General features: G+C 38.5%; 1 protein-coding gene across 3 annotated transcripts; it reads right to left on the reverse strand.

Moving 5' to 3' along the window:
- Positions 1 to 25,461, reverse strand: gosr1 (golgi SNAP receptor complex member 1). Of its 3 annotated transcripts, none has more exons than XM_027147978.2 (9): positions 25,305 to 25,461; positions 22,363 to 22,474; positions 22,173 to 22,260; positions 21,272 to 21,379; positions 19,635 to 19,726; positions 15,219 to 15,293; positions 4,858 to 4,887; positions 1,801 to 1,883; positions 1 to 614 (listed from the first exon to the last, which is right to left on the reverse strand). In XM_027147978.2, exons 1-9 carry the CDS (start codon positions 25,333 to 25,335, stop codon positions 490 to 492), a joined length of 744 nt encoding a protein of 247 aa, XP_027003779.1. In that variant the 5' UTR covers positions 25,336 to 25,461; the 3' UTR covers positions 1 to 489. The 3 variants fall into 3 exon arrangements, with proteins under 3 accessions (XP_027003779.1, XP_047676858.1, XP_047676857.1); XM_047820902.1 differs by lacking the exon at positions 25,305 to 25,461 and adding an exon at positions 25,269 to 25,303; XM_047820901.1 differs by lacking the exon at positions 4,858 to 4,887 and having other exon boundaries at positions 25,305 to 25,448.
- Positions 25,462 to 26,434: the final 973 nt, after the last annotated feature.

Consider the following 26,434-nt stretch of genomic DNA (forward strand, 5'->3'; position numbering starts at 1 on the left):
GACTGTTTGACTTTTTTAATATTGTGTATATGAATAATTTATTAAATGACATGGTACATAACATCATGAACATCCTCTTCACTAAAAGGACCATCACATTAAAATTCTCTTTACCCCAGTAATCAACGGTGACAGCACAATTTCATGGTGCTGTGTCACAGAGAAACTTCTTTTAAAGCCAGTATTAGTATTACAGACTGCTCTTTTAAAACCAAAACGTTCTGGTTTCATTTAGTATTTGGTCTCCATTTCATTGTCATCAGAAGAGCATGTTTGTATTAAAGAAAACAAAAATGCTGTAAGAGCCACATCCAACCCAGTGCTAGATACAAGTAAGGTAGTCCATGCTGGCCACAATCAATCCTGTTATTTGATTAGGCCAAGTGGGAGTCTGCTTAGCAGCCTCCAGGGTCCCATTTACTGAGCTTATTCTCCAAGCCCTGCCACTGCTTGCAGAATAGCTCAAAATGCCATCAGATCCTCTGTCAGTCAGTGAAATGCGTAAAGCAACAGAAGAATGGTGCAGATGCCGATAACTCCACCCAGAATTAATGAGTCCCGTCTCTTCCTTAAGTTGATTCGCTGGATGAGGCTATTGATGGCAGGAAATCGATCTGGCAGGAAAGGTTAAGGACCCAGACAAAGTCAAGCATTTCCAAATATAATTACAATGAAATAATTATCTTAAAGAAACGATTCATTCTGAGGACAGACAATATATTTCTGATAAACCATGTTAATTTGCCTTTCTTCTGAGAATATGCTAAATGCTCAAACTCTTGCCATCATTAAAGGTGATATGGTTCCAAGTACAAGGATTAAACAACAAGTACAATCAGCTTTCTTTCTAACTAGCACTCTGCCCATTTTCTGTTTGTTGTATTGAATCAAGACACCCACTGCCACTTTGCTTTATGGCGTTGTGGCTGAACATGATGCCTCATTTATGTTCGAGACTGATGGCCTTTTCCATCATTGTTGGAGAACTGCAGAAAACATAAACCAGGCTTTAAGTTGTCATAACACCAAGGGTCAAGTACTGCTACAAGGAAAATTTTACAGGGGGAAAAAAATCCTGTCTTTGTGGTTTTGTTACATTGCAGCAGAAAGTGTTTTTATTTACTTCCTTCCTTCTGCTGGTTTAGTGTTTTCTCAGTGTCAGTGTTTTCTCCCAGTGGCTATAGTGCCCAGCACTAATTACATGTGCTAATAAGTTGTGCACACCAATAATCTGTGCTCGAGTGATGTGTCTGTTCTGGCAGTCATGCATTTATCTCCAGTTTGAATGGTGAATTTGTGCAACTCTCACCATAGACATGTTTCTGCCTCCTCCACTGTAAGGCAGGTAAAAACCTACCGCATTTTCACTTAGCTTCCCCCCTATTGTCAAAACACGTCACCCTACAAAACAACATGCACTACATCATAAAATAAGGGCTTTTTTGTGTTTATCACTATAGAGAAAAAAAAATGGTGCCAAGGAAACACTGGTCATATCCGTGAACAGACGCCTCCAAACCACCCTGGCCAACCTTTGAGTGCTCTATAATGTTATTAAATGTTAATGAGAGACTGTCTATTTGGTTACAGGGACATGCAAAAGACATGTAATACAGTGTATGAACATGTTAAAACACAAACAAAAAAAAACATTTTAAAGTTAACCAAACAATAAAACAATTACTTTCCCACATACCAGTGTTCTCAGGACAATTCGCTAAACTAGATCTATACCAATTTCTATAGCAGGCTTTGCTTGATGCTTCCGACTCAGTTTCTTCTTGAGAAATAAAAGGATACTGGCCAGAGTGTTGACCCTGCTCTGTATAGATTTTAATATGCCTCGCTGGGAGGTCATGTTTTCCTTCGTTGCCATGGCAATACTGGAAAAAAAACAGGAGAATGTTTTCACATGAGTTAAACATGAGATTAACAACTACAGCCTTTATTTATTATGCTGTAATGCATTTATAATACAGAAGACTTGAATGAATTTGCTGTCACTCTTGAAATGCTTGACCCGGTTATGCACGCTTCTAATTTTTTTTAAATTGTCAGGCAAATTCAGAGCCAGCACAAATTTGTCTTCTTTAGCTGAGTCTTGCTTTCCTGTAACTAGTAGAAAGGATTAAATTGCAGTGTGACACTATAGCTCACTCAGGATTGGGCTCAGCAGCTTTTTGGAGTGTAAATGATAGCCTGGCACCTTAAGCGCATGCTGCAGGCTTCAGCTATTTACTTTAGGGAGTAGGACAAAAAGATGTTACACAAAAATCATCCCAAGCCAAAAGCTAAATGCAGGGTGATGTGTTATATTCTCTATATGTCTTTGTTCAACATAAATCCCACTGTAGAGCAAAATGAAAATACATAATGTTCAAGGCTTTAACAGCACACATGCATTCTCACTTTAACATGCTTCAAATTGACGTTTTCAGACATACAGGTTGAAGTCATCTAGATAAATGCTGTAATTGTAAATACATAATCCTGTGTACAGAAGGGTGACATAAACCTGTCCTAGAGCACCACAACCCCACAGAGGCTTTCCCTTGGGAATAAGCTGCAGAGTTGCATTGCATGTGTTACATGACACCAAAATGTGTTACATGACACCAAAATGTGATCTGATCCTCCTGTAATTTTTCTGTTGACATCAATGTTGAGTTGATTCAACGTTACAAAGAAACGCAACATTACAAATTACATGTCTGTAGTTTTAGATTTGCCTCTTAATTCTTAATAATACAGCACATAACTATTTATATATGTGAATGGTATTGTATTTTGCCTTGATTTAATGCTGTGTGTAAATCAAACTGTATAACAAAAGACAACTCCTTTTTGGTGGCTTCTCCCTTGATGCCATTAGACACAAACAATGAGGCTCCAGAGACATTCATCACCTCTGAGAGCTCTGCTGATGGACCTCTCTCTGAGGACTGGGAGAGTGGAACCATACAGGGAGTATTTCCATTGGACCCGTTTTTGTGTCTAAAGCTTGACGCTTTCTCACTCTTACAACATGTATTTCTGTATGCAGTAGCTCCACAGCTCTGGGGTAAAAAGAGCACAGCTGTCTTTATAGAGTAAAATCCCATGAGCTGGCCCGACAACAGGAAAAGAGGAATGATGTATTTAACCACAGACTGGGAGTGGAGAAAATATGTAGTAAACAGTATAATCATAACAATAAATCTTTGATAAAATCCTGTCTAATCTTTTTATTAGTCTCTTTTCTTACCTAATTTGTACTAGTTTCTACATATTTCTGGTCTGGTGAATATTTTTACTAGTTACTAAATATACAGCATCTGCTTACTGACATTGAGTAGAGAAAAACAGTGTTGTTAGTGAGTTTCTAATTATCATTACATTTAAAAATTATTTCTGAGAGTGGTAGTGAAGGCATACTCCTTCTCCCCAGTGAGCTCTGGTATGAGGGCAGATAGTGCTGCACGAGCAGTAGTTCAAAAAGATGTCACTGGCTGGCTTCACAAGTCTTTGGAGGAAGCACTTGTTAGACTTTACTCTCCCCAGTTGGTCGCTGTTGTATAATAACGGAGAGCTGGCTGGTGGGCTTCAAAAAGGTTAGATATAAAGATTAATTCTAGGAATATTTCATCTTTTAAATCATTTAATCTGAATAGTTTTTGTTCGTTTCCAGAAAAACTTTCAGTTAACTATATATTTGTTTAATGCTGAATAAACTAATACTATATAGACTAAAACATAGTTATAATTAAGAAAGATTTGAGACTATGACAAATGCTCACTATGAATCATCAATTGCAATTGATCTACAGCAGTAAGGACTATTAAGTGTTAATTAAATATACTGACATTTGGAAGTTATAAAATGTTGTCCAGGAACGTTATAGGAGGTGGGATCTTGTTTACGAGACCTTCCTGTGAGTCAGTAAAACACAATCAGAAGCACCCCAGCACCCCAGTGACCACAGCAATGAGGAGTCCCAAACTCATTTTAGTGTATTGTTGTGATCCCAGTGCAGAAAGCGTAACGATCACAGGCAGTAGATTTTGAGCAATTTTGTGCATGAATAACGCCAAGGGAGATTAGAAGAGGAGCTGCATGGACCATGAACCAGCTTAATTAAGCACCTGGGCCACCTGGCTCCTGTGGGCTTCCCCCAGATAAGGTAAACTGCTGTGCTGGGAGAAGATGAAGAGAATATGCTCACACATGCACCAGTCACGCCATGGGAGAGCAGACAACCCACGCTCAATCAGGCTTTACATCACCTACCAGGTGTAAGTATGAGCTCAGTTCAAGGGCAGGACCTGCACCCAGGGCTTCAGTTGCACCTTCAGATGTGTTAATTGTTATTTATTGAACCAGGACTCAACTCACAGAAGGAGGTATTTGATTAAAAAACACACACACAGCAATGTTCCTTTGCAATATGTTAAGATTTGCATCCATTAGTTGTGCTTGCCATAGTGGACACAGGATGTATGCTTGAACAAAGTGGAATATGTGGTTTCAAACAAAGCAACCATTAAATGTTTGCCAAGAAAGCTTTTCTGACAGCTTCACTTAAGAGAGAGGATCTGCTTTCAGCCTAATCTCAAGCAATAATCTAATGGTATCAGAGAATGGACAAGTAATGGGTTAGTGGCTTGATGTTTAGCATTGATTGAGGTCTCTAATGGAAATGGGTGCAAAAACACACTACTGGTTTAGCAGAGATTTGAGTTTTGAGAAGACAAGTCACACTTCAGTTAAGAAACATACACATTTAAAAGTATGTAGAACATAAACAGTTATTACAGTAACAAAAGTCTGAGAGCATAGTATCATTAAATACCGAGCAATCTCTGTTGGATCTGGCTTACCTTATTGTATCTTCAATAAGTCGATCTGAGCTGTAAGAGGGAAAATTAAAATGAGTAGGAATTAATAAATAGATGTAAGTTTATTTTTACAGTTGGTGAGACTCAAATTTATTGACAAGAAGCTCTCTCTTTTGTAAAGAAAAATATTTTAACACTTACTACACAAACAACACAACTTATTAATTATAATTAAAGGAGAATTTAAAATGCATCCAAATGTCAGGGAGTTGTAGATATAGATATAGTTATAGTAGTTTGAGGCTCAGTGTTGACTCCTTCTGCTTAAAATGCAAATTTTCTTCTAGACCTTAAACACAAAGTGTCCTGCATGCTTCAATTTCAAAATGGTTTATCACTTTATATGACAATGACCAGGAACTTCAAGAGTTCAGTGCAAAGAAATATCGTCCAGCTTGGGACACCAATACAGGACCTGCACTAAAACAGGATTACAAATTCTACCCCTGCTTCCATGTCTCCCTGACTACAGCGGTACTGCAGAATGTTGGCAGTGAAAAGGACTGCAGTGGGTTAATGGTCCACATTATTCATTTCAGCAACTGTAACGTGACAGTGAGGACACATTCACAAACAAACATGACGTAGGATTTTGTGGTGAGTAAAGGAATACTGTCGATCAGTTAAAAGGTTTTACCAAAGTCCCTACAAATAATGAGGCATGCTTTTGCAGCGAGACTGATTATTATAAATTGCCTAATATGGTTGTGCTGATGCAGTCTGTTTCTGACTCTCCGGTTTAATTCCCCACAATGGTGCAAGTAATCCTAATATGCCCTCCCTCTTTTGTTGTCCTCTTTTGACAAAACTTTGTCAAAGGCATAGCCAATAATTAGCAAAAACTGTATGAAAGAAAAAAAAAACGTGTGTATTAAACACCAAAAATTAAACAGAGCAGAAAAAACAAGCGCCAGCAGTTAATGAGAGAAACCAATCGGTCAAGTACACTGGAAGTAGTGTCATGGCTCGGGCTTGCATGGCTGCTTCAGGAACAGGTTCACTAAACTTTATTGATGATGTAACTCATGATGATAACAGCAGAAACATTCTGAAGGTGCCAAGGGTGTATGGCCAAACGTTTAACCCATCTATATATAAATATCATGAAAAGAAAGCTGAAATGCTGATCTACTGTCTCATTAATCTTTTGTTCTAAATTCCAAATGTCTTCATGTATAGCAAAAGGAACGGCTTAGGCCATACGGTTCCAATCCTTTAAGAGGTGACAATGTAGTGTAATAACCGTGCTCTCCCTTTGAAAGAGTCGCTGTGTGTTAGACACACACATCTGTATGATAGTTCCAGAGACTTCAAAACTTTTCATTTATCTAATGTACTTCACAGTAGAAAGACCACATTGAATTAATTTATTTCCCCCATTTGCTCCCCAATTTTCTCATCTGTCAATTCCCCATTAACCAGGTCTTCCCATCATATGACATCTGCTAACAAGTTGGTGAAGACTAACAGATTTTCAGACTGCTGTTCATGCTGCATCACAGAGCAGCACAACACACGGTGAGGAAAGTGATACGTGAGCTCTTCTGCATAAGTGAGCTCAAAGATTGGATGACTGATCATTGTGACTGACAGATGGTAGAGCGTACACCATGCTGTCTATGCCATGAGCCTAGTTCAAGAGTGTAAAATTAACACGTCAAATCTTTAGTATTCATTTGTATCCAACTACACTTAATCTTCCTGGATAAAAACTACAAAAATCCACTACTACAGGATGATGATGATACGCTACAGAGGCATGTAATGGCGTGTTAATTAAGACAATTGTTTAAACTGCTAAAAAGCTGGTTTCCTGCAGCAATGTGTTGCTAATAGCTATAATAGATGTCTGAGAAAATAATGACTGATCCACTACAATGCCTCGGCTATCACTCTCCAGATCTTTCCCACGGCTGCTGTGAAATATACTGGGACAATATGAACCGCATATGAAATGTATATGAGGCGTGTAAGAAGTAGAAACATGGCTTTTTATGCTCCCTTACAGAACCAAGAAACTAAACCACACCCTCTAAAATCACCCTAGCTCCATGACATCATCCTTCTGAGACCTTGGTACTGCACAAACAATGCACTTAGCGTTTTACTACGCAATTAGAACTGATCATATTCAGTGAAGCATCCTTTTAATAGTACAGCAAAAAAAACATATTTGCAACTTTATGAAGACCAAAGGAATATATATTAATTACTGTATAATAAAGTGCTATATATCGCTTTGATATCAGGATAGTTACAGCTGTAACAGACAGATGCATATCTGTTAAAGCAGGGAGAATGCTTTACTCTGATTCACTTAGTTCTTTACCGGCCCAGATGAGACAAGGCTGTAAGATTTACTGGGCTCTTCTATCAGCGCAGAACAGACAGAATGTCACACTCCAGTGCTACATGAGTGGATGTGTGTGCAAAGATATTCTCAAGCAGTAAAAAGCGGCCCTCAAACAGCCGGCATGAGCTGCCACAGGCATTAAGTCAGTCATTATCCCGAGGCACAAATTCAACTCTCAGAGCCTCTTGTCCTTCTGCCTTCTTCCTGTCCCAGCTTTAACCACTCGAGCAGGACAATTCAGTTTGTCTTATAACTCCCATAATACCATCCAAGTGTACTTAATACATTTATACAGTGATTACTTCACTGATGCATGAAAAGCGCTCATTATTCCCTTCCTCAAATTGAATACAGTCTTTCATATAGCTTCGTCATTTTGAAGCAGAACTCTGTCTTGAAAGATTATGATGTGTTTGAATTGGTTTCTCACTGTATATAGAGGTATAGAAGAATTGATGTGTGTTTGTTTGCAAACAATGATGCCATGGTTTCAGCGGTTCTTATATTATGCTTTCCTATTCCATACTTTAAAAAAATCTAATCAACTATACTCCCAGGCAGGCTTAGAACGCTCAAGAGTATTGATCTTCTGTATACACCTAATAAATGAATGGCAGAAAACTGCAGTCCAATCTCCAGACACTGTTTTCAATAAAGACTTTGTTGAAATGGCACCACAGGTCTGGCAGGGACACAGAGCTACCCCAAATCCTTGTATCAGCTTGTGAAACCCCACAGATGCTGTGCTTACACACTGAAAAGCTCTACAGCAGCATAAAGGTGCTAAAGCTAGTAAATGGACATTATGCTAAGTAATATGACCGAAGCATAATCCATCTGTCTTATTATACCCACTCAGCCCGACACACACATTACAGGAACTCCAGAATGATAAAAACCACTAACAAACTGTGATATGCTCCATTAGACCTGTAGACTCCAACCTGAGGCAAATATTGAAAGAGTTAACGGTCTACACCATGACCTCATGAATCAAATATCAAGATCAAGTTAAACGAGACATATTATGTAACTTTAAGCATCACAACAGCTTTATCAGGTCTTTCCTAACTTCTAGCTCTTTCTGCAGTTTGAGTACCCATCCATCCTTGAGCTTCGCAGAAAGAAGCAGCATGGGAGCTAATCAGAAAAGCCACTGTCTGTGACAGGCAGGGAGAGATTTATTTCACAGCTGAACAGGAGTTGACAGAAAAAGGGGAGTGCGCATCTGGATCTAGGCTGCTGAGCTCCATCTGCTGCTTTTTTAGCACACGACTCCACTGTAAGTCCTCACCCAGTGTCTCTCTGTATATTCTATTCTGTCACTCATATACTCAAACATAATATGGCTTAATATGTAATACATCTGTAAGATATTAGAATAACGAATACTAAAATTAACTTGGTGTTGTACCACTGGACTGGCGAGGTCTTTTTTTTACGTTACTAGCAGGACATTCTTCCATTTCCTCTGCTGGTCACTGTGGTTTTTCACCACCACAGGGAGTTGGTGAAAGGAAACTGAGCTAGATAATGGAATAAGAGGCATGACTGGCAGAGGTTGCCACATTGGCTCAACGATGTCTTTTCCACATACATAAGACATTACTGTCACTCTGATCTCAATAGGAAATAGCAAATAAATTGTTTTATTAATGGCAAGCTTCTCTATGCACAATGATAAGAAAACAAATCGTTTACTCTTGAGCTCAGTGTCACAGGCCTGCACTGGTTCTGAACACACGCGATAAAGAAAGCTTAATGTCATGTCAGTTAGTGAGAATGTCAGGTTCTCTGACTTGTAAGAACAAAGTCAGTAACTAATATATATATATATATATATATATATATCACTTGGAAAAGTGTGAAATGTCTTGGAAAACACTCTAGTTGTTCTTTCAAACAAGGTTCATCAGCCTATGCCATGCAACTGTCACACAAAAATCAGGTTAAGAAGCCAGATGAATAAACACAGTGGTAAAAAAAAAAACAGTTTCTGCAGAAGACTAAAGCTTAAATGTGATTTCCTTATGCACTGAAGGTCAGTTATGTGCTGTAGCAACACTGACAAAAGCCCCTTCAATTCTAGTTGGAATCAAGATTCTTGCCATCAAACATTGGCCATGCACCTGTGTCACAGTCAGGGTGGAAACTTTTCACTTTTGAGGTAAGCGGATTTTAAGATGCTAGACTTGAGTATGAGATGCATGCAAAACAGTAACATATGCCAGCTCAGGACAGTCTATATACAGTATAGTCGAATGTGAAAGATCCACCTCATGACTTTCTCTTTCCCCACACATATAAGTCAAAAGAACTGCACTGATGCCTGCTAAATCTTGGAATCTATTTACAATCAGATTTATGTTTATAATCAAGAGATCTGAATTTTCTGAATGGCCAGATGAAGTTACATTTTCTGGGTTGTTCTGTGGCCTTTTTAAAAAAACAAACAAGCAAACAAAACAAACAAATAAATAGGAAAAGGAGCTGGATGTAGTGGAAGCATACATTTTCATCCATTCTCTCAAAAAGCAATTAAGCTAATACACAATACCTTTTTTTTACCTCTGTGCTTCTACCAAGTTCTCTAATACTGAATATGAACTTTCAAAACTTAACTCAAGTATCAGAGATAGGCCAACACATGGACAAGCACAAACTGGACTCCCTGCACCTCTTTAACAGTGAATAAAAACCAAACCTTTCCTTTCTGTCTGTGGGCTGAGACATGAACATGAGCCAAAGAAATACAGTCAGCACTCTGGAATTCGTGCTAAGCAAAGAGAAACTGAACCCTTGGGGAGGTGCCTGTCAGCAAATATTAAAATGCGAAACAAAAAAAAATCTTAAAGATCACAGATAACTGGTAACTAATAGTACAATGCTGATATTTCCATGGAAATGAATATATGTTCTGGCCATGGTAGAATAAAAAGCCGGATAAAGGCGACTGGATCAACATGTACAAGACTGCAGTATGCAGCCAGTTCCATCAAACACACTTTCATCATAATCTTTACAGGAAGATTCAAGAGGAAGTCTGTGGCATGTTCAAATTTTATATTTAAGTATAATGTATTTATTATAGGAAAAGCACAATGATGTATTTGCCACAAAATAATCTGTCTCAGCAAAGCACCAAGCTCGTTTCCATTCTGCAGTAAGTTCAGTAAGCCATTAACGCAACTCGAGAAAATTGTCTAATGGACTCTGTGGCTGTTATATATTAAGATCCAGCATGAGAACACACTTACGGTCCTCTGCAATGGACACAGTGTGGAACAGAATTCTACACTCTACACATGGATGGTCTGAGTCCAGTACAGAACTGTGATTTTAAAGAGCCATACATGGCTTTTTTCATCAGATAATATTACCCATAACCCTGCAAATTCCTGTGCTGAGTTTTATTACCCATCTTGCCCAGGTGCCATGCAAGCTGAGCTGCGATATATGAGTGGAGCTCATATAGTGCAGATGATAAAGACTGGTCAAGCACAAGTAGAACATCGATCCTGATTAAAGTTTCTAGCTGACCTCTCATCATCACCTGCAAAAAACCTTCAGCAGAAGGTAAACAGTGATTGTCTGTCAATTTTCTTTTAATGTTTACTGTGCTCCAGTCATCAAACAAGGGTTAGATCAGGGGTGTCAAACTCAATTTCACAGTGGGCCAAAATATAAAGCTGAGATAAAGTCACGGGCCAAACTAAATATTTATTGAAAAATTAACTGCAACTGATTTGTAATGTTCAACCTTTTTCATATGGAAACAAACTTTAGTTTTGCTTAAACACAGGATCTGGAACAACCAGAGCTTGATATTACAAACACATGAGAAATTAAATTCGAAATAAAAGACACATCAGTGGTGTTCATTTCGCAAACTTTGACCATAGACTTTTTGACAAAGTCTCCCTCATTAAAGGGCCGGGCAGATTTAGCAATCTCTGCTGCCACAATAAAACTCGCCTTTACAGCAGCTTCACTTTTTGATTTTGCTTTCATGAACATAGTCTGCCGGGAAACTAGACTTAATTTCACCTCCTCCGCCTTCTGGAGCTTCTGCGTTACGTCCAGGTCCTTATACTTCTCATAATGCTTCGTTACATAGTGTCTTCTTATGTTATATTCTTTCGTTACAGACAAGTTAGCACCGTTAGCACACAAGACAAACAGGTCTGTCCTTTATATTCGTGAACAGATAATCTGCCTCCCACCTGTCTTGAAAGCTCCTATTGTCCATCTTTCGTTTGGCCATTTTTGTGGGGGGTGAAATTAACTTGCCCGATGTGACTGTAACATGGTTGTTAACGACTGTCAACAGAGAAAGAGGGGCGCTTGCTGTTTGTGACTACGCGTCAATACAGTAGCAAGGCATTCTGGGATTTGTACTATTAGCGGAGCATGCGGCTAGCCAGCTGTAATGCACATCTGATATGAACTAGCGGGCCAAATTTAATTACACCGCGGGCCAAATTTGGTCCGCAGGCCAGAGTTTGACAAAGCTGGGTTAGAACATTCACATAGTTCATATCAAATGCAAAAGCTAAAACAAATTAAGTCAGAAATCATAATTCAATTACTATATTTCATATAAAATAATTCATATTTTAAACCGATATGTAAACAGGCTTGCACTGTTTTTTGCCCTATTCAAAACACCTTGCTACCGATTCTGAATAATGTTGGTCATATACGGATCAGTAGGTACTAAACTGAATCGTATTGCAATATATTTTAGCAGAATAAGTACCGCAGCCAAATATCAGATTGTTGCCTTATACCTTAAACTCTTATGTGGAAACTGGGGTATGACAGAAATGATCAATGGCCAAATAGTGTTCAGCTCCAGCCCTCCCTGACACGATCTGGGCAAACCTCTGCAGCAATAATGCATGAATAAAGAGAACAAAAGCTGTAGATCTTTCAAATGAAATGTTTTACCAGATAGCTAAAGTATTTCCACTTTAATTAAAGTGTTATCTTGGCTACTACCTCTTAATGAAGTAAAGGTGGTGTGTGTGTTGGTTGGGGGGGGGGGGGGTATTCTGAATTCAAATGTGAATCAGTCATAAATCCATGTGCTACACTTTTGGATGCTACACCTAATCAAAGTTCTTGAAAAAGCAAATGTTGAATACATAGGTCTGTTTAATGAAAATTATTATATTCTTTTTTTAAGCAGATAAGTATACGTCACTATGTAAACAATATGCTTAAATTGCTTTTTTTAAATTGCTCGGACTACTCATCGGACAGTTATCCCAGGATCACCAGGGTGCCACTGCTGGGCTCCGGAGCCAGACCATTAACTATTGCCCCTTTTCCACCGGAAAGAACCGGGTGCTGTTTCAGAGCTAGTGCTGGTTCAAAGTTGCTTCCACTGGCGAACCTTCTAAGAACCGGTTTGCCTTTCCACCGGCTAGAGAGCCATCACAGCGCCGAGTGTGACGTCACTGTATACGTGTCACGTGTCCCAGCAACTTTAGCGCAGCAGCGGCATACACAACAATGGCGGATGCTGCTTTACTGTTAATGCTCATGGCTTTATGAACCTACATTGGCATCCAAACGCGGCGAATAAAACGTGTATGTGCAGCTCCATGTAATCTGTGTAAACAGAGGTTGTAATCGATAAAGTACATAACGTTATTTTATCATTAACACAGAAAAAAGTTAGCCTTAGCATGTATCTAACTACTATCATGTGTGCTGATAATGTATCATATCACGGTAAAGTAAAAGTGTATTAAACATTAGTATACATAAGGTACATTATCAACTGCGCTAACAGTAGCCCCGCCCACAAGCGGTTATTAAGTCTAGACCAGCAACGTTTTGGTGCTACTTAAGAACCACTTTTCCTGGTTCAGAGCCGGTGCTTTGGCGGTCGAAACAGGAAGAACTGGTTCTAAATTAGGCTCCGAACCAGCATTCAAACTGCCTCGGTGGAAAAGGGGCATATGTTAAATAAATGTAAACCTAAACATCTAAACACAAAAGAGGACTATATAGTGAGACTCGTCTCCTGCAGGGAGTTAGGACTGATCACTTTAATGGCTTTTTTGCTAAAACCGATGAATCAGCAAAAGAAAAGGCGCATTAGAACAACTGCTGGAAATAGATGGTCTATTACTCTAAGGCACCCTAAACTTTTACCATTCAGATATTGTTTCTAGGTGTTCCACCAGGCATACTGCTTGAGACATTTGAGGACAAGAGGAAGCAGGGAATTACACATTCCCTACAGAGGACTCCATAGTCCGTTGATCAAGGTGACAAAGCACTTTGAGAGAGTCTAAGCTCCTCTAATGAGTTTATCAGTTTTTCTCCTCCATTGGAGTCTTCCCCTATTTAACTGAGTAATTGTCTGTAATGTGTTCTTCTGCAGCCCTGCTCACATCATATTTCTGCCTTTCCTCTCTCAACGTGCCCAAAGCTGTCAGTAAGTGGATAGATCTCAGAAGTGAAGTTTAAAAGGTGTTACAGATGACCTCATGTTCAAGTACAGTTATAAGATCTGTTACTAATGACTGATTTCCTTTCCAAGAGAATGAGAATGAAAAAGTGGATAAATAATAAGAAAGCAGATAAATAGCTGATTTCACCATTATACAACATTGACAACTTTGAAATTTTACTGATACCCTTCACATCATTGATAACAGGACTGTGTGTCAGCTAAAATCCATTAATGATAAATGTCGCAGGGTTGACGGCAACATTTTACAAAATTACTGGCTACAAATCAAATGCCATCATCTCTACTTTATCACTGCTGTGGATCAAGGGCATATCAATGGAAAACTGAATACATGGTAAGGAAGGAATACACCCTAGATGGTTTTATTTAAATTTTTAATCATCCAATAGTTTAGGTGCAATAAGCAGTGTGCGCCCCCGCCTGCATCACTGTTTAAAATAGTGCAGCAATATGCTGACTAGGCTGATGTTTAAAGCACCCACAGTTCCTTTAATAGCTGTTTATAACAAATTCATCTCAGTAAACATAGCTGTATATCTTAAGCTTAGATTATAGCTCAAGCACACCTAAGCGGAGTCATTGATGAAAGTCCACTAAGTGTTAAAATAGAGCCAATAAAAATCAGCAGGGCTGCGCTATATCTCTAAAATAATTATTATAGAACTTTGAGATATTGACAATTATATAAATATATTTTGATAATATATTTATTGAGAAAAGGTATATAGATAAAGAATGTTCACGTCATCATATATTTTCTCATGAATAAGTTTTAACATTAAACTATTTGAAACGGACTTGTACAACTGACATCTGCCTAATTATTTGTGTCCTATCACTTTAATAATTCGGTGCAGTTTTTAATACAGTTGTTATTTTTCTCAGTTGTTAATTTAATGTAATGTGAGCCTCTACGACAAGTTCCTGTTTTGTTTTGTTTTTTCCTTTGCCAATGAGAGTAAACATTATCAGACACTGATATGATATCAGATTACATCATCTTATTGATCAGCCCTATAAATCAGGTGACTGGGGGAAAATGTGGAGACACACTGCAGTGCTGTAAAGGCTGTAAATGCCACCACATATTGCTGTAAAGGGCAAATGACTAATGTCTCGAATTCAATGCCAGCGAATCAGATTACACACAATTAGACAGTGAGATGTAAAGTCACAAAGTATACCTTGACAAAGAACATAAGAATAGAGTTTCATTTAAGTTCACTTCATTTAATCCATTTAGAGTGTGCTGGGAATGCTGCTACACTTCTCCAGACTGCATTATGTGTCACATATTGATAGATTTTGTATGGAAATTGTGTGAGGGACCTGAATCCTATACTGATGTCCTAATTCCTTTAACCTATAATGACAATTGCTTGATTTTATTTACATCAAAATGAGCTCTAAATTCTCTGTGTGTATATATAGACAGATACAACCACGTGAAGTGAGAGAAGTTAATATAATAGCACATGGAGATTACGAAAATTTACTTACTTTCTTAGGTGCTCATGTTCTTTAAGAAAAAGTTCTGTCCGTCTGTTGTTCACCCCTGAGCCACTCTTGTACGTCCTGGTAGAGAAAGAAATAATTATTCATATTAGAATAAATCTTAGCACCTCTTGGATTTCATGATCGCAGAAAAAAAAAAACACAAAATCGATCCATCTCCACAATACAATTTTACCACAGATTTGGACCAAGACACATCATGTGACATCGACATATAAGTACAGCCATCTTAGAAAAAAAATTACATGTGTGTATTCCCTAAAAATAAAATAAATAAATTTAAAAAATAAAAGCACAAACTCTTCAAAAAGATGCAGCAAAATGACAGATGAATATAATAAGAACATTTTTTAAACTAGACAGTGGAAATCCAGCTATAATTACTATAGGACATTCTCTCACACGCCTGAACTTATAAATAATGAATACTGAATAATACAAACACAGCTTATCATGTTACAGCAAAACTCTTAACTCCTAAAACTTACTGGTTGATACAAAGTGCTGCAATTCAAGACTCCGTCCATTAATGTTAAATAAACATTTCCTCAGAGAATAATTCAACATACAAGTATGTTTAAAAATGTTTAAATCTTTATTATTAGGCTTTAATGATTTATCATTAATCTAATCAATCAGAAATGTTATATTAAAATAATAATAACAACACATGACTACACAATATAAGCCACAAGAAATATCTCCAGGTTTCAATGGCCTACACCTACAGTTCTGTAAGGTTTTGGACAATAAACAGTTGACTTGTCATCAGAATAAAAAGGTAGGCTTGATTCAATTCAAAAGTGTAACTTATAGAGGGCATGACATTTTAATCCTATTAATCAAACTTGCCCCCTCGAGCTTAGGCTAGCGAGTCCAAGCTAATTTAACACCTTCTTCTTCCGGCTGTCTAGATGGAGAATCTAGCCAGTGCTTCCACAGAAAGCATTTAGTGTGAATAATGAATGAGTGCAGTGCTGGGAAGACCAACCCTTTCCAAGGAGTTAATCAGGGCAGTGGCAACCAGAGATACATCTTCCTATGGTCTGCAAACCTGGCGGCTAAACCCCTCGCTCTACTGCCCACAGAAATTAAAATCCAACCTACATTTCAGAACTTGAAGGCAGGTAATGGACAAGATGTGTGATACACAGCTAATCAAATGACAAAACCAACAAACATAAAGCATACACCACCCATTGGTATGCATTAGGGTGGGTTTACTGCAGCTTCACAGATATGGACATTGCTCTGCTCAATGGGAAAATGCATTCACATACCAACCCGATCAACACACAGCACTGGCAGTCGATTTAATCATTCCAACGACGCTATTAAAGGCCTGGGCTATATTACACAAGCGTGCACACACACACATGCACACACACACACAGAGTGACTATCATTTGTGCATGCTGGCATTTCTACAGTACAGTGGTGCAATGCAGATCAGGCGAGGGGGGGTGGGGGCACACAATGAACACAGCGACAGGAAAAACCTCCACAGTAATCACTGGTGTCCTCATCCTGAAAGAGGGACTCCGCAGTCACAAACACACAGGGAAAACGACTGGGTAAGGAAAGCTATGACCATACAGATGTATTTTCCTGAAGAGCACTTGCTGACACCTGGTGGTCAGTTAAGCTAATGCATAGTATTTTTTACACTGAAGTATATATACTGTATCCTCTAAACCAGGGGTGTCAAACTCAAATTTACAGTGGGCCAAAATATAAAGCTGGGATAAAGTCACGGGCCAAACTGAATATTTATTGAAAAATTAACTGCAACTGATTTGTAATGTTAAACCTTTTTCATATGGAAACAAACTTTAGTTTTGCTTAAACACAGGATCTGGAACAACCAGAGCTTGATATTACAAACACATAAATTAAATTCGAAATAAAAGACACATCAGTGGTGTTCATTTAGCAAACTTTGACCATAGACTTTTTGACAAACTCTCCCTCATTAAAGGGCCGGGCAGATTTAGCAATCTCTGCTGCCACAATAAAACTCGCCTTTACAGCAGCTTCACTTTTTGATTTTGCTTTCATGAACATAGTCTGCCGGGAAACTAGACTTAATTTCATCTCCTCCTTTCACTTCAAGCTCCTTTCTGGAGCTTCTGCGTTATGTCCAGGTCCTTGTACTTCTCATAATGCTTCGTTACATAGTGTCTTCTTATGTTATATTCTTTCGTTACAGACACGTTAGCACCGTTAGCACACAAGACAAACAGGTCTGTCCTTTATATTCGTGAACAGATAATCTGCCTCCCACCTGTCTTGAAAGCTCCTATTGTCCATCTTTCGTTTGGCCATTTTTGTGGAGGGTGGAATTAACTTGCCCGATGTGACTGTAACATGGTTGTTAACGACTGTCAACAGAGGATGAGGGGCGCTTGCTGTTCGTGACTACGCGTCAATACAGTGGCAAGGCATTCTGGGATTTGTAGTATTAGCGGAGCATGCGGCTAGCCAGCTGCAATGCACATCTGATATGAACTAGCGGGCCAAATATAATTACACTAAATTTGTCCCGTGGGCCAGAGTTTGACACCCCTGCTCTAAACCAAGAATAAAGGATGAAACTTTGATGTCTAGCCAAAAAAAAAACCCCTAACTAACTGAGCCTGTTAACAGCATCAGGATTATATATGAGGGGCTGTTTTCCACAAAAAAATATAATGTGTAACTGCACATTCACAACAGATTTAAATCTAACCATTTAAACTACTGTCAGTCAAGAACATGACTACACCTGTGCACAAGCTGACCAAAAGTGGACAGTTAAAGCTTGGAAGAAAGTTCTTAGCACACATTGTACTTCTTCATATCAATCAAGCAAGTGAATGCCACAGAAAATAAGAGTACTGTTGTTGACTATGTACATGCTTAATGGTCTCAATTTACTAATTCTGATAATGTCAGGCTTTTCAACTTTCAGTCTGCAGGCAGAACACCGGCCCAGAATTGAATTTGTTTCGGCCCTTCAAGTAGCCTAGTGTGAACAAGATATCACAGTGGGATAACGGACCCTACAGTTATGAAGTGATGTGCAGTTGTTCCACAAAGCAGGAGTCATGTGATATTAGGCGAGTGGTGCGAGCAGCCTCTCCTGTGAGACTCGGTGACTAACAAGAGAATGACAGCTGAGAACTTTTCATTAGTATCGTTTCTTCTGTTCTTTTCTTCCTTCCATCATTTTTTTTTTTTTTTTTTTTTTCAAAAACGGGAAATTGGGTGTAACAAAACGAACCCAACTCTACTACCCTAGCTCTACTTACATGGGTGAATAGTCACTCACACATGTATGTCAATAATATATATTAATATGTATTTATATTTATATGTAACATTGTAATATAATTTATACCTAATATAAAATATATTTATATGTACCATTGTGCTGACAACAATTCACCAAGCCAAATCTAAAAAATGTCATTTCTCTTATTAGAAGGCAGCATAAATGAAGGCAGTTGCAAATGACTGAGATGGCTGATATATATAAAAAAAAAAAATAAAAAAAAAACAATGAAATATTATTTTCCATATTGTGAACTTTTCAGTCTCAGTTAACGGAGTTAAATTCTAAAAGTGTGCGGTATGGCTGACTGATTTACCCATTTGAATGTAGAAAAAGCCTACTTGGGCTTTGTCTTACAATGCACAGATGTTATGCAGTTTCAAAATACAACATATGAACATGTTTGAATGTAGAAAAAGCATACTTGGACATTGTTGTGGCGTCATCACTCATATTGCAAGCGATAAATCTCTGGCCCCTCATTTAAGATGCTTTTCATGAACTGGCCCCAATGACAAACTAATTGAATAACCCTGCTCTAATGGCTACTTCCAGCATAAAACTGCACCATGTTATAAAGCCCAAGTTATCTCCAACTGGTTCCAGGTACCTGACAATATGCCTGCGTTCAGTGTTTTTCTATGGTCTACCCAGTCACCAGGTCTCAATATTCCAAATCTAGAAAGAATCTTAAACACCACAAGACACCACGTGGTTTCAGTGCCATGATTAATCGAGTCTGTTCTGACCATATCTACCCAGTATCAGTATAGTGTTCTTAATCAAGCGTATATATACATTAAGTTAAAAATGTTGGAGAATAAAAGCAGAACAAAAAGAACAAGTCGGTGAGCAATACAGAGAACACATTTTCCTGAACATCTGAACAGCCTCTGGGGAGAGGAACTGCTTTTTTGGCCTGAATTCACACTTGGAGTATGCTTAAAAAAAATAAGGCACTGTTACTACAACTAAAAAAAAAAAAAAAAAAAAAAAAAAACCACAATTCTCAGTGATGTGACACTAAGTATGGATGCATACATTCAGATACTAACCACATCTGAGGGCTTAAAAAATGTCTCACTCACTCAATGTCTTTCCTAACAGATCCAAGAAGATCCTCTCGTTCTCTGACGGCTAAGAAGTTGGTTTTGGTTTTGTGAAACTCGTGTGTGTAGTCCTGTGGACACAGAAAGGGAAACATTACAGAGATGGAAAACAGTGTGAAGTTTAGTATGTTTGAGTTTGAAGTACAGGCAGGAACCTAATTCTATGTACATTTGGGCATTTGGAATTCGTTTCAAATTTAATGAATTGTTATCAGAATGATTTTTTTTACTTAGTATCTGAAGACTATTCATAAGATATTCATTCTGATATTAAATAATAAATATGAGATTTGATATCCCTACAGACAGACTACATATTAGTAACAGTACTAAAATATGCACATCCATGGAGGATTGTTATTACTCCCCCCTCCTCCCCCCAAGTTAAAAACTGTCCTGTTTTTCTTAGGCTTAGTTTGTTTTGGTTTTTAGCCTCTAAGGGTGCTTTCACACCTATAGTTTGGTTCATTTGGTCCGGACCAAAAGCAAAAAATGATACATTGTAGCTTTTTAGTAGTTTTGGTTCCTTTTCACACCACACTGATCGTTCTGTTCGGCACCAGTTGAAACGAACCAAAATGCAGTCATGTGATAACATCCACATCACTCATTGGCCACATGTCTTTGAGTGTATTTCCTAAACTGCTTCTCGATTGGTCAGAATAAACGTGCGGGAAATTTCAGCGAAACTCCGGAAGTAAACAAAAAGAGGAAAATACAGGAAAATACAGCATACAGTACACCATGGAGAGACGACTGCGTGCTGTAATTATGTTCGTGGTTGTAATCTACTACATCGCTTGTATACAGCATTCTATGCAAAGTCTTAATTTTCAGAATGAAGCGCGGATGCGGCTTGAAAATATAATTTTAATGCACTGCAAACGACGAAGACGCATCGCAAGACACTTCAGGAGGCGGCGAGCATTACTTTTGCGAAACTGTGACATGCTCATCTTCCGAAAATATTGCCAACGACCTACTACGGCAGCTGGTTTAGTCCAAAATGCGCAATACTTTTTGCAGTTAGTTCTATTCGATCTCGGATCGTGTTCTCACCACAAACGAACCGTACCAGAGTTCATTTGAAAGCGTACCGAGACCACGTCTTCAAGGAGAGTTCGATAGCTGCATTCTCACTTGCCCAAACGAACCGCACCAAATGAGCAATCGAACTCTGGTACGATTCAAACGAACTAAACAAGGCAGGTGTGAAAGCACCCTAAGTCTACAACATGATAAAATCCTAAGCAGGTTTATTCGCTCTATATGAGGTACAACATGATGCCGATCTAGGAGAGTACACTATACGCCCAACAGATCAGCATTTGCAATTCGGCCAAAGAACAACAATAAGCGTCTGATGGAAAATGTTATCTACATTTCAGTATACACACTTCTTTCCTTTCTAAATAATTAGCTAGAAAACCGATTGATAACTTAGCCACAACTAAAACCTAACTGACACCTTTGAATATATTTATGTCTGTGTAAATATTGTGAAAATTTGAAAATGTCTAAAGAAAGAAAAATGACCTGCTTTGGGGTGAAACTTTCAGAAGCGATCACAGTAAGTGGGTAAGATGAGGAAGGAATAGGTGTAGGACATGTCTCACCTGCAGGATGTCTCTGTGCCTTTGCAGAGTGTGCATTAGTGCAGCATTAAGAGACGTCACTCCCGGCGTGCTAGTGTACTCTGCCATCTTATCGTTTATTCCTGTAAGCTAGAAGTAAATACAGAACTGAAACTTAATATCTTGTTGAAGCAAAATCTGGAACAGACTGTGTTTAAACTGGTAAAACTGAGCTTTGGTTATAGAGACTTACACTCCATCCCAACACACCAACACTGTAGATACATTCTGTAATGAAATCCAGTACCAGCTGTGCAAGAAAAATGCTTGTTTACCTACAGCATATGAAGCTGTTTACAACCTCTTCATCTGTTAATGATGACAATGCAGTTTTCTGGATTTTTAGCCAAGGTATATTTGGTATCCAGAATTGCTATGAGGTTAACAGGTGCACATTTTGTGTAACTAAAAATAAAAATGTGCTACTCTAGGACATACAAAACAGTGTGATAAGACACAGCACAAGGTAAATCAAGTGAGTAAACTCAATTTTCTGGGATTTGTTGCACTTAAAATCTGACTGGTCAATTACAAAAGCTTACAGTCTTGTCTTAAAGAGAAGTTCTAATGTTTCTTTGCATTATTTTCTAACATGCGTTATTTGCAATTTGCTGTAGATGGACATAAATGCGTCTACCGATCATTTGAGAGGTTGAAGCAAAATTTTCAGGGCTTTTGTGTAATCTTTGGCATAAAAGTATTTAATGGGTTTTATACAAATCAAATAAATAAAATCTTTGTTGTGTAAAGGCCTTATAGAAGCAAACTCCAGAAACAAAACTCACGGCTGATCATCTACACAACACAGAAACACTGTTCCTTACCATTTTAATATTTTGCAATTCATTTGTTTTTGTCAGATTAACAAACTCGGCTTACTAACCTTTGCAAGAAGCTGCTCAATCTCGACTGACATGGTTTCAAACATTCTGTCTTGGGTGGAGTTATTAAGGAGTGGTGTTGTGTCAGAACTGCAAATAACAAAGCAAAACATATGAATAGATGGTAATAATGTACAATACAAAGATGCATTGTATTAATATAACATGTTTCACATCCTTGTGTAAAGTTACCTGTCTCCTCTCCGGCCATCACGAGAACTGCTGTAGCTGGTACACAGTTTACTGAAGGACACCAGTTTCAGGTCGAGCTCATTCTCCAACTGTCTGGCTTGTTTTCTCAAATCTGCGCATACAAACAAACAAATACATCAGTGCTCTTCCTATAAAATTAGGTTACTTTTAAACAACTGCAACAATTTGCTTTTATTTTGCTGATATTAGACTAATTTTACAACACGAAGTCTCCTCACATCTAAAGCGTCCATTTCCAACTAATTCTTTATGACACTCTAGCAGTATATTGCGTTACATTGTGCATTAGTGAACTGGTCTAAATGTCTCAGCTATTTTTGTCATGACAATCTCTACACTCACTTTATTAAGATCACCTCTACACCTACTCATTTAGACAATTATATAATCAACCAATCATAAGACAGCAAATAAAACCATGCAGGTATGGATCAGGAGCTTCAGGGAATGTTCACATCAACCATTATGAGGTGGGGGCTCTCAAATGATTTTGTTCATGGCATGATTGTTGGTGCCAAATGACCTGGTTTGAGTATTTCTGTAACTCTTCTGGGATCTCCTGCAATTTTCACACACAACAGTCTCTAGAGTTTATACAGAAAGAAAAAACATCCATTGAGTGGCAGTTCTGCAGACAAAACACCTTGTTGATGAGAGTGTGAGAATGGTCAGACTGGTTCAAGCTGACAGAAAGGCTACGGTAACTCAGATAACTGTTGATGCAGTTCTACACTGCAGTTATTCAATCTGTCTTGTTCACATTCATCACAATCTGGCTTGAAGCAGCAAAAAACAGGACAAGAACAGACTGCCACTCAGTAAAAACAGCAGAAAAAATAACTGGTGCCCCCCTGCTGACTTCCCAGGACTTGTACCATACATGAACCAGAAACCGGGCAAGAAAAATCACTACTGATCCTTCACACTCTGGACACAACCTCTTCCAGCTCCTCCCTTCTCTAAGGTGCTACAGAACTTTGCTTACCAAAACTGACCAAAACTGATGGACACAGACAATCACCCTGATTAACAACTCACCATAATTATATTTCTGCTTCATATCTACAACTACTGCATTATCAGAACTGTCAGTCATAACATCATTCATATATGTTGCACACACTACTGCTGCTGTATATTGTACAAAAAGCAAAAGATTGCACAATTTGATTATTTGCACTACCATGCCCTTCTCAAACTTTATGTACACAACTGATCGGTGATATATTCGGTAATCATATTTAATACTTGTACGGTATATATTGCATCTCATCATCTGTATTGTCTTTTATATAGTCTGTATTAACTTGTATAGTATAGTATGTTATCTGTCTGTACTTTTGAGAGTCACAAACCGCTGGAACCAAATTCCTTGCATGTGTCAACACACTTGGCCAATAAACCTGATTCTGATTCAGATAAATCACTCTTTACATCTGTAGTGAGCTGAAAACCATCTCAGAATGTGCAACATGTCAAACCTTAAGGTGGATGGTGTACAACAGCACAAAACTATGTTGAGTTCCACTTCACAAATTCCCAGTATGTAAGTGAACCTGAAAAATCTGCAGGAAATGTGTGATGTGATCATGTCAACATGGACTAGCATCTCAAAATTCTGCTTTCATATGGTGGAATCCATGTCATGGAGATCTGAGGCTGTTTTGAGAGCAAAGGGAAGCCCTACCCAGTGTTAGTATAGTATTCCTAATAAAGTGCACTCTCAGTGAGTGTAGAATACCCAAGCTGCATCGTCTAACATTACTTTTAAATATTGTCAGATGATTTAAAGCAGTACACAAAGCTAATAACGGATATATTTAACACCATTTGATATAGTGTACTGTTAAATTGTTCAAGCAGTTGGTTATTAGTCTTACATTATGTGGAACAATTACAAATCAAGTCCTTGTGTGTATGAGCTGTTACTAATGGAAACAAGAAGGTATTTCGACTCATGCATTAACATTAACCTATAGTTCATGTTACAACTGATACTTACGTCCACATCACCATGTTATACAATAATAATTCACACCTACTGACCAATGTACATGCAGTTCATTTGGCACTAAACTCTACTTTTACTCTACAATTACAAGATGGTTTGATTCCACTGAAAGCAGGTGGACACTTTGGAAGCTGAAGATTGCTGTTCTAGTGGAGGTGAAATAACCAGATGAAGGCTACTTCCGGGAGACACAACAAAATACCAGGAAGTGTGAAAACAGCCCATGACACAAACAGTAAACATTTCGATGTGCTTCTAGACAGCCTACAGCTGAAACCAGTCACATGTAGCATTACACTGAATCTCCCCTTTAAAAGCAGGGCTGCTGACAATTTCATGTTTGTTAGCTATTTTACTTTCACTAGCTATTTTTTTTTAAAAACCAGCTGCGGTCAATCCAACGACACCCAAAGATGAGAGATGAGATTTTTTTTATTTATTAATGTCAGAAGCATTTCTACTGTATACTCAAACACCTGTCTGATGACTTGTTGACAAAACCATATTACCCTCACTTTGCTAACGAAGTAGCTTGCTAGTCAACTAGCTGGCTAACTAGCTATTCCTAGCGTCAACGAATCAGTACCTTAGACACAGCAGAGTGACAACATAGTATGTGACGTGTCAGTCTACATGAATCACGATAATTAATTACACAAGCGAAGCTAAACAGAAAATCTGGGTTATGTGACTGACGTCACGCCGAAGGCTAGACTAAGCTAGCTTCAAAGCTAAAGCTAGTTAGCCAGCTAATGCTAACGCTATGCACTAGAGGGAGGTTTTGGTGCCAGTTAGCCGATTTCATTCTTAGTAATCCTCCAAAAGCGACAGCTCACAGAACATGAAGTCATAACAATTCATTTGGATATATTACCACCGAGTCGTTAATTACGCCACTTTGCCACCTCACCTTCCCAGTAGTTGCTGTTTGCCGCCGCCATCTTTGTTATCCGACGTCATCTGCGTCTCGCTGGCAGAGGCGTGGAAAAGCCTGACGTACGTCTCAAAGAACAATAACCGTTCGCGCTACAAAGCACCGCTACAGCGCCCCCTCCTGGTACAGAAAATAATGCACCCATCGTGACTCATTTTCTTCTAAATCATTTTTGTTATTCTAAAAATGTATGCATCATAAACTATAGAATTATTCATAGAAATAAAACTATCAAAACATCTATGATTAAACTCAAGGATTTATTCATTTATTCTCAGTAAATTGCTTATCCTGGCCTGTATCCGGAGCTATACCAGGAACACAGGAAGGTGCAAGACAGGGATACACCCTCGATCTGATCTGATCTGAGTTTATTGAAGGGATGCAATCACACCCATTCACACTCGGTCACATCTGTAAGCAAATCAGCACAGGCAATCCCTCTCCAGGCAACCATACGACCAGCATTTAATGTATTTATTGTCTGATATCTACACTCCCTGACTAAAGTCTTGTCGCCTATACAAGTTGTAGGAACAACAAATAACTTGACTTCTAGGAATCAGGAGTGGCTTATAGGCAAAGGCCTATAGATTATGCTTATTTTACCAAAATAAAATCTTATCATGCTTTGATTTTTTGATATTTGATTAGGACAGAAATGCCAGACTTTGCTTAGACAAAGGTCTTGTAACATCTTTAAAGGATTCAACCAATCACAGATTATAGCATCACCTGTGAGAAATACTGTAATTAACACATTCCCAGGTGTGTAGAAGAACCCCAGCACACAAGACCTTCATTTGAAATGCATCCTCACCTCTGACAGCATGCCAAAGATTCAACCACAGACCAAAGTGCTGATCATCAAGTCTCCTGTCTCCTGCTACATCTGTAATGTATCTAAATGTCAAGTGGAGAGGATAAGAAAAAGATTTGCAGTAACCGGTGAAGTTCATGACAGGCCCAGGTCAGGCAAACCCCGTAACACAACTGTTCAAGAGGACCGTTTGTTGGTTCGACAGTCCGGGGTCAGACCTTTTTCACCTGCAGCAGAGGTACATAACAACTGGTCACCAGAAACCCCTGTATCTACAAGAACAGTT

The sequence above is a fragment of the Tachysurus fulvidraco genome, chromosome 11 (assembly GCF_022655615.1).
Source record: "Tachysurus fulvidraco isolate hzauxx_2018 chromosome 11, HZAU_PFXX_2.0, whole genome shotgun sequence".
Lineage (NCBI taxonomy): Eukaryota > Metazoa > Chordata > Actinopteri > Siluriformes > Bagridae > Tachysurus > Tachysurus fulvidraco.

Excerpts from the sequence above, each read along its gene's own strand:
- gosr1 (XM_027147978.2), bottom strand. The coding sequence starts at position 25,335 with ATGGCGGCGGCAAACAGCAACTACTGGGAAG. Across the intron at positions 22,475-25,304 it reads AAACAGCAACTACTGGGAAG|ATTTGAGAAAACAAGCCAGA; the intron begins GTGAGGTGGCAA and ends TTGTATGCGCAG. Across the intron at positions 19,727-21,271 it reads GGCACAGAGACATCCTGCAG|GACTACACACACGAGTTTCA; the intron begins GTGAGACATGTC and ends CTGTGTCCACAG.